The sequence below is a fragment of the Lipotes vexillifer genome, unplaced genomic scaffold (assembly GCF_000442215.2).
Source record: "Lipotes vexillifer unplaced genomic scaffold, Lipotes_vexillifer_v1.1 scaffold717, whole genome shotgun sequence".
NCBI lineage: Eukaryota > Metazoa > Chordata > Mammalia > Artiodactyla > Lipotidae > Lipotes > Lipotes vexillifer.
The window spans coordinates 1,313,183-1,326,515 of NW_006798707.1; the positions used below are offsets into that span (position 1 = coordinate 1,313,183).

Consider the following 13,333-nt stretch of genomic DNA (forward strand, 5'->3'; position numbering starts at 1 on the left):
CCCCCCGCCCCGGCGATCTCCCTCTCTGCTGCATAAAGGATCGCTTGGGGCCCCTACTCCCAACCTCAACCAGGAGGGGTGCGCCCCCTAGCGCGCGTGCTGAAGTACAACTTTCTTTCCCACCATCCACTCCTCTGGGGGTTTGGGAGCCCGAGTTGGGTGGGGAGGTGGAGGAGAAACCCTCCCGGCTGGGGAAAGGGAGTGAGCTGGACTTCGAAGTTGCCTTGTCTCTTTGGAGCGCCCGCCCACCGAGCTTTCTTTCCCGGGGACAGGCCTGCACTGACTCGCCCCTGTTGGGGAGACTGCGCACCGGCGGCCTGGCGCTCGGGCGGTGAAGGACCTGAGCAGGGACCACCCGCCACCCAGCTCGGAGCGCCGCCGCGGGGGTGGGGCTCAATAAAGGGCCAATGCGTCCCGACCCGCCGCTCCTTTCCCTGCTCACTCTCTCAGCCTCGGCTTCAGCGACGATCGCATCACCATCCATCCTAACCTTCTCCTAATCTGGGACCATTTCGGGGGCGGAAGTGGAATGAACCCCTGTTGGGCACCTCCTCGATATCAGGCACGGATTCGCAAGCCCAGTGCCAAGAGGGTCGGGGGTGGTGCGGCGGCACCGGGGCTTGAGTTCCTGGGAGACTTGGGGACGATGGGGACCGCAGGACCCTGGCTGAAAGCCGTTCTCGCGGAGCCCTCCCGCAGCATCTGGTCCCCTCTCGCCGACCTGGGAGCCCCATTTTCCCACGGGTTTACACCCTGCTGTGGTTCCCCGCGCCCCGCAGCAGAGGCCAACGGCTCTTCGGCACTTTTATTAAAAACTAGTAACGCGGAGAGTGCTCAGGGTATCCCTAGGCCGCTCTAGCCCCGCGGGACTGGGTCAGTTCCTGTCGCGCACGTCTCAGCCCGGGGGTGGGGGTGGGGGTCGAGATTTTCGGGGCCCCAGACCCCGCCGATCACTTGCCCACCGAGTCGAATATGATGCGGTTCTGCTCGGCGCGCTCCCTCTGGCTCTGCGTCCGCGCCAGCTCCAGCAGGGTCCGTAGCAGGTGGAAGGTGAGGTCAATGGACAGCGGAGGGTCGTCCCGTCGCGGCCGCTCGCCTGTGATCGCGGATCCCCATCGGCCCTGCCCCGCGCGGCGCGGGAAGCGCTCCGCCAGCAGCAAGAGGAGCGCGCGGGCCCCTCCACCGTGGTTCCGTGTCCCGGGGCTCCAGCGCAGACTTGGGTCCTGGACCCCGGCCGCCGCCGCCTCCGGGCTCCACTGGCTGCTCCCCGGGCGCAGCTGTGCCAGGAGCAGCAGCGCCGCCAGCAGCGCCGCGCGTCCCGCCGGCCTCATGGTACCACCGGCCCTGGACACACAGGCGCAGCGCAGGGTGAGGCGCGCCAGGGGTAGTCGCAGGGGGAGCCACTCTGCTTCCCGCGCACTTCCAGCGCCCCTGTCGGGCCCCTGCGACTGCTGCCCGGTGCCCACAGCCTTCCCTCCAGCCCCAGCCGCTGCCCAGTCCTGTGCCACCCTTTTCTCCCTCCCTCCCTCTTGGCGGGTCGCGGTGGGTGAGCTGAGCGCAGTCCCGGTGCTGAGGGAGTCTGGGCGGACGCCGAGAGCCACTCACAGTTTGCCGGAGAGCGTCTGTACCCTGCAGGAAGGAGCTCCCGTCTCGGTCCCTCGGGGCGGGCTGAGGGCGCCTTCGGGAACACGGGGTCTGTCCCGGGACTGCTGCCAGCCTTATATAGCGCCAGGACAGCTCCGGCTGACGTCAGCGAGGAACATGCACTGATTGTAGAGCAATGACGGCCGCAGCTCCGAGTCCGACCCTTGCGGCTGCGAGACCCCGTGGGGCGCGTCTCTGGAAGTGACACCTGGCTCAAGAGAGGGAGAAGCCTGTTGGGGAGTAAAGACTGCTCCAGCCATGAGAGTCCTTCACCTGTTTAGAACAGCCAGCAGTGACCAGGGGGCCTGTCCCCAGACCAGACTAGTCCAGATCTGCAGTCTTCTCTGGCACTTGAAAGGAAGACTGGACCGCGGGGGCTGTCCATGGTGCTGACCTTGTCCTCAGCCTCTAGAAGGGGCCAGAGGCCTCTGGAGAATGCTGTCCCGCTCAGACCCAGTCCTTTGCCCCAGCTATCAGTTCTGTAAACGGAGGCAATCAGGACAGCACTGCTGGCACTCAGCTACCATCATGGTGCCCACCCAAGAGGCGTCTGAGGCAGCTTGAGCTGCCAGGATTTTTGATGTCATTCTAGCCCCAGGATCTAAATTCTAGGGCTGTCTGACTGAGGCACCATAAAAAAGAGGGCCTCTGGTCAGGGTGCTTTCAGACAACAAAAGGCTGGCCCATCTGCTTATAGGTTTGCCCCAAAGCAGGAGTTTAGCCAAGTTAATTTTTCTCCTGGGAATCACAGCAGCAGTATTACTTTATCTTTGACCTCCAGGTTAAGATCACTGGGTAGGAAGTAAGGAAACTTGCTGTCTTAAGTGTTTGAGCTGCTATAACAAAAATACCATAAACTGGGTGGCTTATAAACAACAAACGTTTATTTCTCATAGTTCTGGAGGCTGGGAAGTCCAAGATCATGGTGCCAGTAGGTTTGGTGTCTGGCGAGGACCTGCTTTCTGGTTCACAGATGGCACCTCTTGCTGTCTCATCACATGGCCTCTTTTGTAAGTGTACTGATCCCATGAGCGCTCTGCCCTCATGACCTAATCACTTCCCAAAGGCCCCACCTCCTAATACCATCACCTTGGGCATTAGGTTTTCATCATATAACTTGGGGAGTATACAAACATTCAAACTATAGCACGTGGGTTCAAGTTTCTACTCTGCCTGTAACTCATGGTGTGGACAGGTCACCTCACCTCTGTGGACCTCAGTGTCCTCATCTGTAAAAGATTGGGCTTAGTCGTCTCCAGGCTCTTTCCAACCTCTAGAAAACGGGACTCCCCAGTCGGTTTCTGCTGGGTCTTACTCATTGCCTCTGCAAGTTCCAGATTACCTATTTAGAAATACATTTATGGAGGCACCATATAAGGAGCTTGAGGGGCTCCCCAAAAGTGGAGCTAGACCAGGGCTGGGAAGGGTTAGAAAAACAGATGTGTCTATGAAGAGTGGGGATGAGTGGTACTTGCTGGAATATGAGTGTAAACTGAAGGTGACAAAATCATATGGTTCAACAAGTATTTATGGAGTGCCTACTCTGTGGTGGGTATAAGACCATTATAAAGGTTTTAGTGATTTCAGTAGGAGTCAGGTTACATTTTAGAGTGAAACAGGCCACTTCAGAGTGCTAACACCATTAAGTTCTGACCAGCCACCAAACCCTGTGAAAACCAATGTGCCCACTTTAAGGAGGTGGTTTGACCCTTCCAGGGTCAAGCTGCATCACTGCAAGCTTGAAATGATGGAGTGAGGCAGACTTAGAGCCGATGTGCCTTCCAGGACAGGTAGGAGTTCCAGATAACGGCAACACACTGGACGACAGCCAACCTAAGGAGCAGGGATGGCACCGTGAGGAAGAAGCAGAACAAGGACAAGCAAGCGGGGAGAGATGGGAAAGTACAGTGGGATAAGGGGGATTATTTCCAAGAATGCCCATATTTAGCTCTCCTTCCTTCAGCCCCCACGGAGGGATGTGTGGCTCAGACGGGAGGAAAACCAGCTTGGGTTCTGGTGCCAGCCCAGAGCTCTGTCTCCTGGACAAAAGCTCCAAAGTTAACTCCCCCTCAGCCGCCATCTCGCCATGCATGGCTCCATTATTCGTACTCCTGTCCAGGCTCCTTCTAAATACACATCTGTCCGTCTTGTACAGCTGAGATCTCATCTTCAGAAAAATGTGCTGCCTGCAATATAAAGTAGCACCTCCTTCTCTTTATTTTAAATATACCTTGCTCTAGTTTCAAAGAGCACTGCAAGGACGCTGAAGTTTCATTTAGTTCATAAGTCTATACTCCTTTTACCTATGCTACTCATGTCCATTTTGAGCCTGTCCCCTCTGAAGAGTTTCACGTTTTTCCCTGTTCCCAAAGCCCCCACACCTCCAATAATTTTAACCACTCATCTTGGTTCCACTATACATTTTTACTGAGATTTCAGCAACTACCTTTATTATCTAGGATAAAATAATATTTTGCAGTGGACTAACCTGACCACGTTCCTACTTGTCTCTTTGGTCTACCTTTCTGCCTAACCTAGGCTGTAGCCCTGCCCCTGCAGACATGCCATCAAAGGTAGAGAGCCCAGGTGGGATGCAGACAAGGACAGTGGAGCAAGACGCTCCCTAGGAAGATGAAAGAAGTCAGCGGGCAGACACTCTGGGATGCTCTGTAATAAAATGCTCAGGAGTCTGAGGAGCTCTGACCAGGGCAGAGTGTTCTGGGGGGGTCTAAGGTAGTTCAAGGTTAAAATGAGAATCACTTTGTCTCCAACCGTTCATAATGTGCCTCTTCCTTGAAGGGTGGGGTGGGGATCTGTCATACCTGTAACGAAGAGGGACCAGGTAGAAGTTGGCTAACTGCACAGCAGGCCAGAGCTACAACAGAGAGAAGGTAAAGGTTGGTGGGCTGCCTCCATCACCTGACCCCAGACTCCCTGCCTTGCCTGGTCTGACTCCAGCTTCTACAGACAAGTATACGTTGCACAACTGGGTGAGTGCTTCCCTGAGTATGGTGCCCATGTGGGAATGAGAGAGTAATCCCAACTGAGGGATTTCTGTGTCGAGGACCCCCAGTCCCTGGCACTTCTGGACTCAAGAAAGAAGAAGAGGCAGCTGGGGTGTCAGCTCTTACGTAGTAGTTGGTGATGAGAGCATCAGGATAATCCTGAGGAGACAAGAGAAGGAACAAGTGAACATTTGCATTTCCAGGCAGCTCAGACCTCCTGATCTGAGTATCACATAGAGACTTCCGTTCAGAGAAGACACCCCCGCACCACTGCCCCTCAGCTCCTCTCCTCCAGAGCTGGGGCTCTGCCTGCACTTCCACCCTTCCCGTCCCCATGAAGCCTGCCTCATTCTCCTGGGCCTGCCGGCCTGCCATCCAGAAAGCATCCCCACATCTGCCCAGCTCACCTGCTGGAGTTTGGCCCAATTGTCCTGGGCTGACAGTCCATTGAGTGTCCCTACCAGTGAGAGGAAACAGCCCAGAAAACATGGGGCAAAGCCCCCCTAGGGAAGAGAAATTAAAGCACTGTGAGAACCTAAACCCCTGCCCTCCCTTGACACAGCTCACCCTCCCCAACTCCCTTTTCCTTGTGCTCACCTGATCCAACAGCATCTTCTTTAGTGCATCCACCTTGGTGGTGCCAGGGATGAGCCGGTCCAAAACCTTGTACCAGCCTCCTACTACAGGGCCCTGAAAGTAACCCCCAAAGAAGGGAGCAGGGATGCAGAGGGGAGCATTAGGCCTTTACATCACAAAGCTCCTCCCCCGCATATTAGAAACCAAACCCCAGGGGGAGCAGACACTCAAGGCTGGCTTAGATGTGAGAGGGTCCAAGGGAAACTAAAGGATGACAGGGAACTGAAACCACTGTCCAATCCACTGGCAGCCCTGCTGTGGGCAGAACTTACCACAAAGCCACAGCCCAGGGAGACCATGGTCAGGGTCCGGCCAGTCTTGTGTGCCTGCAGACCTCGCCTCTCCACCAGCTGCTGTGAGATAACATCACCCAGGCCCATCAGAGACCCTGTGCAGGGTACACAGGTGTTGTCAGGACACCTCCCAGGGACAAGCTGCCATCCCAAGGAGGGAGGTAAGTCTGCTCACTGAATGAGGCTCTGGCACTCTGAGGCCAGGGGTTTCATTCTGGGGCAAATGGCCAGTCTTTCCTGCTGCTTCAAGGATGGTAACACCTCCCCAAGGATGGTGATATTTCATACGTGTCCTGTTAGAAACTGGGATGAGCAGCCTTGAGCAGGCCAGGGCCCAAGAACACTGCACTGAGCAGTGAAGGAAAGTTGGACTCAGAAACTGCAGGTAGGGGAAGGAGAATCTGAGGTGCCAGGAGCTGAGACGCACTGACTGTTGGAATTGGAAAGGCCTTCCAGATGTTTTCGTGCAAGCCCCTTACTCTAGAGTTATGGATGGAAATGAAGGTCTGAGACTTCACATAGCCAGTAAGTGGTAGAGCCAAGGCCAAGAACCAGGTGGCTTGATTTCCTAGACAGTGTTCTTTCCAGGACGCCTTACTATGAATAGATCATGTGCAGAACGCTAAGGAATCCTGGGGTTGTTTTCCCCCCCAGCCGAAGGCAAGGCCCTGGTCAACGTCCTTCACCTTGGTTTTGGGATCTCTGTTTGTGGAGAACAGCAAGAATAACTCTAAAACGTAAGTGTTCAAATGGTCCCAGGCAGCAGGATGACTGGCTAAGCTGGTAAGAGTCCCTGCAAGGAAGGATCCTGTCACCTCCCAGCACAGTCAGGTACACCCAGACTTCCCATTCACAGCCTCATACTGAAATTAAGGCCATTTCTCCCCAGGTCTTTCCACCCGCTTCCCCTCCCCTCATTTGCACAGACACCCAGCTCCAAGCAGCACTAGTAGGACACCCACACCCAGAAACCAAGACAGAAACCATCACTGTTTGGGCTTCCCTGGCTGGTGGCACAGTGGTTAAGAATCTGCCTGCCAATGCAGGGGACACAGGTTCGAGCCCTGGTCCGGGAAGATCCCACATGCCGCGGAGCAACTAAGCCCGTGCGCCACAACTACTGAGCCTGCGCTCTAGAGCCCACGAGCCACAACTACCGAGCCTGCGCTCTAGAGCCCGCGTGCCTAGAGCCCGTGCTCCGCAACAAGAGAAGCCACTGCGATGAGAAGCCTGCGCACCGCAATGAAGAGTAGCCCCTGCTCGCCGCAACTAGAGGAAGCCCGCGTGCAGCAACTAAGACCCAACGCAGCCAAAAAAAAAAAAAAAAACACAAAGAAACCATCACTGTTTACAGAGCCCCCGTCAGTGATGGTGGTGTGATGGTTTCTAGCAAACACACACTTCTACTAGGGCCACTTGGGAGTGACCGTATGACCTTCAGCTTGCCTGTCCATCACAGTGAGTAATGAGAGTCCCCTCCAGCCCCATAGCCACCACTGTCCCTGTGCCCTCAATTAGCACTGGGCAAACACATCCTCATCCTTGGCCCGGAGCTGGCTCTGACGTCCGTGCTGGCTGCACACTCATTGCTCTTCGCCCGCACCCCTGCACAGCCCTGCCCCTGTGCAGCCTCGTCAGAGGCAGCTGAGTAAGGCTGAGAGCTGGGGTCGGGCTGGGGCACCCACAGGTGACCTAGGCTGCTGGCCTCAGCTGCTGGGACCCCCAGCACACCCACCAAGGGAGCCCTGCCTCTCCTCTCCCTGAAACTCCCAAAGTGGTGGAGGCCCTTCCCAGAACATGGCTAGACACGGCCTCCCAGAGGGCAAGGACAGAATCCTAGACGTCTTTGTTCTCTCATCCCCCACCATACCTAGCCTGGCAGGTGCTCGGAAAATAAACTGGGAGAAGTGTCAGAGGTACCACCCAGACAACAAGACTGCCCTGGGAAGGGCACAGAGGACGCCAAGAGTAGCCCAAAGGATGCATCCAGGCTCAAGGTGTGAGGAGCAGTGGGGCTGAAGGCTCACTCCTCCTCCACAGTTGGCACTGAACACCCTATCCCCTCTCCCTAACAACTTGGGGTCACCAGCTGCGTGCCCAGGGAGGGGAGGGAGCTGTTGCGGCCATGCATAAGGGAAGAGTGACCCTGACAAGGCCTGGGGAAGGGGGAACAGAAAGACAGTCACTGCTTAAATGAAGGGACTAACAGTTTGAGATCTGGCAAGATGTTTACAGTATACAAAAGGGCTCTCATACATTTAATCCTCACAAAAGGTCTGGAAGGTAGAGGTCACACCTCCATTTAATGTCTTTGAGAGATGAGGTGACTTGGTAAGGAGTGGAGCCTGAAACCAGGCCTTCTCTCAAGGGGGTACAGGAGGCCAGGGAATCCCCAGCAGAGGCTGAGACCTGGGCTCAGGGGCCAGTGGGCACCAAGAGGCTCCTGTGGCTGCTACTCACGGGGGTGGGGGTGGGGTATTCCTGCCCAAACAAGGCCCCAAAGGCCCGCATATCAAAGACACTTCCTGGACTAACACACTTCCTCTCTTTCACTCCCCAGAATGTGACCACCTCTGTTCCTTGTCACCTTGTGGGGAGGGCAAGCAGCAATATTCTTGGGAAGGAACCAGTCACAAGGAGAGGGGTGTTTTCACTCTTCATGGCTTACCAACAGTCACACACAAGCTAAAGGCAGAGCAGGAGTGAAAAGCAAAGTCCCTGACGTGTAGTCCCACAGTCCTGGAAGCCTGCAGCCTTTGAGAAAGATGGATTCCAGGCCCCAAACCATGCCTATCAGGCCTGAGAGACAACTAAGCAGCAGGAGTGAGTAGGTGGTGTGTAGCCTGTAGCCCTGCCAGTTCTGTCCATTTCAGACAGAACCATGCCCAGTTCCTCCTCTGGAGGAACACAGATCATCAGGCCCTGTGGGCCTGCAGCAGCTCCAGGGAGCTCTAAGGCTTTGGTCTAAGCACAGAGCGAGGCTTTTTGGTCAGAGTGATTGAGCAGGAAGGGCCGACATCCAGATTCCTCATCCCACCTTCCCCAACCCAGAGCCCAAACAGACCCCAACCACCCTAGGCTCTGGGAGTCCTCTTGGACATATTTGGTTGACCTGGACCCTCCAGTGCTCTGGCTCCCCTTTCCTTGGACTTGTTTCCAGGGTGTTGGGACTACAGGCCTGCCGAGACATAATGCCTGAGCCCTGATGGAGCAGGACAAGGGGCTGCCGGGAGGTGATGCCCCAATGCCAGGCTGGGCGCAGAGCCCAGCGGGCAGACGCTGGTGTGGGTGTGACATCATGCCCCTGGGTAGGTGCCAGTTCTCATGCCGTCACTCGCCACCAGATTCAGCAGAGTGGGGCGGGGGGTAAGGCTTGGGGAGTGCCTGCATCTGAGCACAGATCTATTTGGGACCACCTTCTGCCCGCTAGTGGAAAAGCCCCAACTTCCATGCCCTCATCCTCGGCATGGGTGGGGGTAAGTTCTCTACTTCCTCTATTTTGTTCCTCTCCCGGCTTTTGTGTGTCGAGTCTTAGATGCAAGAAACCAAAGTATTAATGGAAGATGAGAAAACTGAGGGGCAGGAAGTTGGAATGAGGAGCAGGAAACTGTCCTTGACTATGGGAGGCCTGGGTCGGCAGGTGTAGCTGCTGGTAGGGGGCCAGGGTGCTGTCTCATTCCTCTCCAGAAGTCTCCAATAATTAAATAGCTGCCTGGGGTAGGGGCTTGGTCTGGCAGAGCGTGGAGGGAGCTGAAGCCCAGCAGTGACAGGGGAGCACCTCCTCTGGGATCCGTGGGAGTGCTCTCCCCACTCCTGGCCTGAACCCTTCCCACTGCTAGAAAGTAAGACAAAATGGAGGGTTCTGCAGCTTGTCAGGTACCTAAGCCCAGACCAGCTGGAACTATACTCAGCATTCTGAGGTCCCAGGTGTCTCAATTGCAGGGCAGTGCATTGGGAAGTGCCCCAGGTTCTAATGCCAGCTCCACCACTGACCATGAAACCTCATGCATATCACTCCTCCCTCGTGCCTCAGTTTCCTTCCCTGTAGTATCAGGGACTGGACTGGATGGTCTCTAATGCCTGTTGAGCTCTCACATTCAGACTGCAGGGAAACCAGTGTCTGCAGAAGCTCAGCTGCTTCCACAGCAGGACCAGAGTGGCCTAAGATGGATGGAACTGGGCCCCCTGGAGACTGGAAGAGCCCTCAAGAAAGGATGGGAGAAGGCTGACTTAGAATCTGCAGAACACACAGCAGACCTTTGCCCAGGCTGCCCTGTTCCTGACTCTGGCTTGGCCCAAAATGGGTGTACCAGACACTTCTTTTGAACCATATCAGATCTTTTTGATTCACTTATCTCTTACTCCAGCCACCACTGCAGTTCAGCTGATGGGTCCTTGTCTCAGGCCTATGCCTTACCTGAGGCTGAGCTACTGATGCTTTACCTGGGGATGATGCCTGTGCAACCTGGTAGAGCACAGAGCATGGGCATCAACATCTCATATGGCAAACCTTTGACCAATGTGGGATGGAGCCGGTGGGTAAAGGTTTCTCCTTTTCTCCAGAAAAGACTATTCACCCTTAAAGTTCTAAGAGGCATTTCAAAGAGCTTCTCAGTCAGTTTTAAGGGACTGAGCAGCCATGTGCCCTAAGCAGTGTCCATTTGATAACGCATCCTTCTATTGGCTGTTCCTCTTCCCTCTCTCCCCACCATGGGATTACTTCCTAACAAAGTACCTGCAAAGAAGCTTCAGACTCTACTTTTTGGAGAACCGAGGCTAGATGGTTATCCATGTTCCAAATTGACGGCAAGTGGAACAAACCCAACCCAAACACCACTATAAAAATAAGAGCTTGTTGTTCTTGGGTTGCCAACACTCATATAAAGGGCCAACTCCTGGAGCCTTTAAGTTTCTTGAGCATTTTCTGATTTCTAAAGCCTTTTCAGAGATAATCCCTACACTGACTCTGTGAGGTCATATAACTAAACTCAAATTCTAAACGAGGAAACTGAGGCTCAAAGAGGTTTATTTTCTTGTCCTGATTCACACAGCTACTAAGTGCTATGGCTCTGAGATTCAAACCCTGGTCTTCTAACTCCAAGTCTGAAATCTCTATTCTGTTTTCCAGTGTGATGAGCTATGCCATGGGACCTTAGGAACTACTGTGCTGGGATCTAAAAACAGCTCAGTGAGCTAAATCCACTTCCTCCCTTTATTTGTAGTTTGATTCGAGTACACTGAGCAGCAGGGAAGGAAAAGTCTGAAAGGTCTGGGAAAGTCTAAGAAAAGTGCTACCTAGAGGTTGCTTCAGGGCTGAGATACTGGCACAGCCTCAGGAAGACTCGGGGTGTGGAGCCACAGGGCTCCAGCACTGACAGCCCAGCACCCCAGTTCAGCTACATATCTGCACTTGGACCCCTTGGAGCTCTAGCTCCTGCCTTCATCAGCTGCAGATCCCTTGGGTAAGGAAACACAAGGACCATCCTTCCCTCCCTATTCTTGATGGCCACAAAGGGGAGAGGGGGAAACTTCCTTCTGGCAGTTAGGGTCCCTGAGGGAATCTGAGGCTGGGCAAAGGGCCCAGCGTGTCAGTTCCCATCACAGCCACCCAGTACAGCATGAGTCACCACACACGCAGCCAGGTGAGTCATGCAGGCTGACGGACACTCTGAGGACAGGATGGGGGATAGCTGGGCACAGGAGGCTGGAGAGGGGCGCAGGGAGGAGCAAAAGACTCCTTGGCCAGTCACTCAATGAAGTTCCTAGTGCTGATGTGGGGCTATTCCAGTAACAGGAATTCTGTTGTATTCTGGCTTTCAGTAGCAACCCCAGCCCCCCACCCCTTTTTAACAGTCTTCCTCTCAGAAGCCCACGGTCCTCATTAGAATCCTGTTCCCTTCCTCTAAACATAGGCAAGACCTTATCTTAACCGGTCACCCTCGCACTGCCCCAATAGTCACAGGCCTTTCAATCCTTCCCCCTATAAAATTTATCTCTGTGCCATCTCCTCTCATATTAGCTAGTCTGCAAAATGAGATGAAAATAAATACAGGTAAGTCACTGGGTTACCTTTGTGAGGTCGTTACTCAATCACTGGATTTAGAGTAAAAATAAATCCTTGATTAGTATATTGTTTGAGGATACATCCATAGATAGTAAACTATAAGAAAAGCAAAAGAATGATATAAACAAAACTCAGGAAAGTGGTTATTTCTTAGGATGTATGAATTAGAGACAGGCATTCCAGGGGTACTGGAAGCTGGGTACTGATACAGGAGTATTCAGTTTACTTTTATTTCAATGGTACACACATATCTTAATCATTTTTTTGTGTATTAAGATATATTTCACAATAAGAACAATACTAAGAAAAATAAACTGGAGTAAGAGTCTGATTCCAGCACTTATTAGGTGTGTGATCTAATGTGGACCCAAGTAATCTTAGCCCACTTTGTGTCCCCACCTTTGTGGGGACCCTATGAGATAATGTGTGCTGAAAGTGTTATGCACACTGTGAAATGTTAAAGGAGCCTTTGTTATTGTTCATTTTCTAAGTTAAGGCCTCCTCGGGGCAATGCCTTTCTTCATCCTAAGGGGATGACTCCTCAGGTTTGTGAGGACTTTCAGATGCTACTTTATAGCCAGGTCATCTATGCATACCCCTTTCCTTAAGAACAGCCTTGGGGACCCTCCCTCCAAAACAGACTGGGGTGAGAGCCAATCCTTCAAGGGGTCTGAATAAAAGCAAAAAGTGATGGCGGGGGTGCAGCGAGCTTCTGCCTCCCAGATCAGCCTGCGCTGGTACCACTAGGTCCCACAGGGACACTTACCAGCTGTCAGGACCTGTACTTTCCACGGGTGAGCAGTCAGAGCCCGCTGGTATGCCCGCCAAAGTGCCATGCTTTCTGTCAAGGCGAGAGGAGAGGGGGGTCACCCCCACTGCCCCTCTCCACAGTTAAAGAGACTTTTGTCCTTCCCTTGTGCCCACTCCCTCTTCCCCTCCCGCTTCTAAATGGGCAGAGGCTTCCTGGACAGCTTCCTGTCACAGGGATCGCCTTAGGGAATCGGTGAAGAGAGGAAGGCTGTGGGGCGGCTATGGAATATCGGTGGCCGCCACCCGCCACCCCACCCCCAGCCCTGAAGCAGGTCTATCTTTCACCCAGAGCCTGGTCGGTCCCCAGATTCAGACTCTCAGTTGGAACCACCCCGCATCCTTCCTGAGCCCAATCCACCCCAGAAAAACGGCTTCTGACTCCCTGGGCCTGGAACGCTCACACACGTTGCTACCGCTACGGGATCGCTGCACTTTGAGCCGGTGACCGCGGAACTCTCGCTACCCACCAGCGCGCGAGCTCAGCCCCTCCCACGTGACCTGAGCGGCGGCGGGACTTCCGCCCCAAATCCCGTCCCTTCCGCTTGGCTGACCGCTAGGCTTTCCCGTGCATCCAGGGCCGGAATGGGAGTGGATTCAGCCACTAATACCGCGGAGAGGGGCTCGGCTCGGTCTGCGCTGAGTCTTGGTGCGGGGCCCGCCTTCCCACCTGGGTGCGACCTCTGTCTGCTTCTGCCCCTTCTCTCCCTGCTGCACGGGCCTCTTAACCTGGATAGACTCTCACTGTTCCCGCGTCCCGGAACTGGCCAAGGTCCAGACGTCGTTCTCGGTCTCAGGAACCATAGTTTGGAAACTATAAGCCATAGTTAAATGCGCGCGTGTGTGTTACTTTTTAAAAAAAAAAAATGTCTGTAAGTTCTTCA

The 13,333-nt window shown here is 54.2% G+C and overlaps 2 protein-coding genes across 2 annotated transcripts; both read right to left on the reverse strand.

The window, feature by feature from the left end:
• Nucleotides 1-797: 797 nt before the first annotated feature.
• On the reverse strand, nt 798-1,702 carry UCN (urocortin). Its single transcript, XM_007470829.1, has 2 exons — nt 1,606-1,702; nt 798-1,344 (listed from the first exon to the last, which is right to left on the reverse strand). The coding sequence occupies exon 2, from the start codon at nt 1,329-1,331 to the stop codon at nt 951-953; it is 381 nt and encodes a 126-aa protein (XP_007470891.1). The 5' UTR covers nt 1,332-1,344; nt 1,606-1,702; the 3' UTR covers nt 798-950.
• A 1,273-nt stretch (nt 1,703-2,975) lies between these two features.
• On the reverse strand, nt 2,976-12,526 carry MPV17 (mitochondrial inner membrane protein MPV17). The gene is made up of 7 exons (XM_007470830.1): nt 12,409-12,526; nt 5,558-5,673; nt 5,247-5,339; nt 5,057-5,152; nt 4,776-4,808; nt 4,467-4,519; nt 2,976-3,477 (listed from the first exon to the last, which is right to left on the reverse strand). Exons 1-7 carry the CDS (start codon nt 12,476-12,478, stop codon nt 3,408-3,410), a joined length of 531 nt encoding a protein of 176 aa, XP_007470892.1. The 5' UTR covers nt 12,479-12,526; the 3' UTR covers nt 2,976-3,407.
• Between the last annotated feature and the right edge of the window lie 807 nt (nt 12,527-13,333).

Coding starts and splice junctions, on each gene's coding strand:
- MPV17 (XM_007470830.1), bottom strand. CDS start 12,478: ATGGCACTTTGGCGGGCATACCAGCGGGCTCTGACTGCTCACCCGTGG. Junction 5,674..12,408: donor AGTACAGGTCCTGACAGCTG/GTAAGTGTCCCT, acceptor TACCCTGCACAG/GGTCTCTGATGGGCCTGGGT. Junction 5,153..5,246: donor AGAAGATGCTGTTGGATCAG/GTGAGCACAAGG, acceptor TCTCTTCCCTAG/GGGGGCTTTGCCCCATGTTT.
- UCN (XM_007470829.1), bottom strand. CDS start 1,331: ATGAGGCCGGCGGGACGCGCGGCGCTGCTGGCGGCGCTGCTGCTCCTG.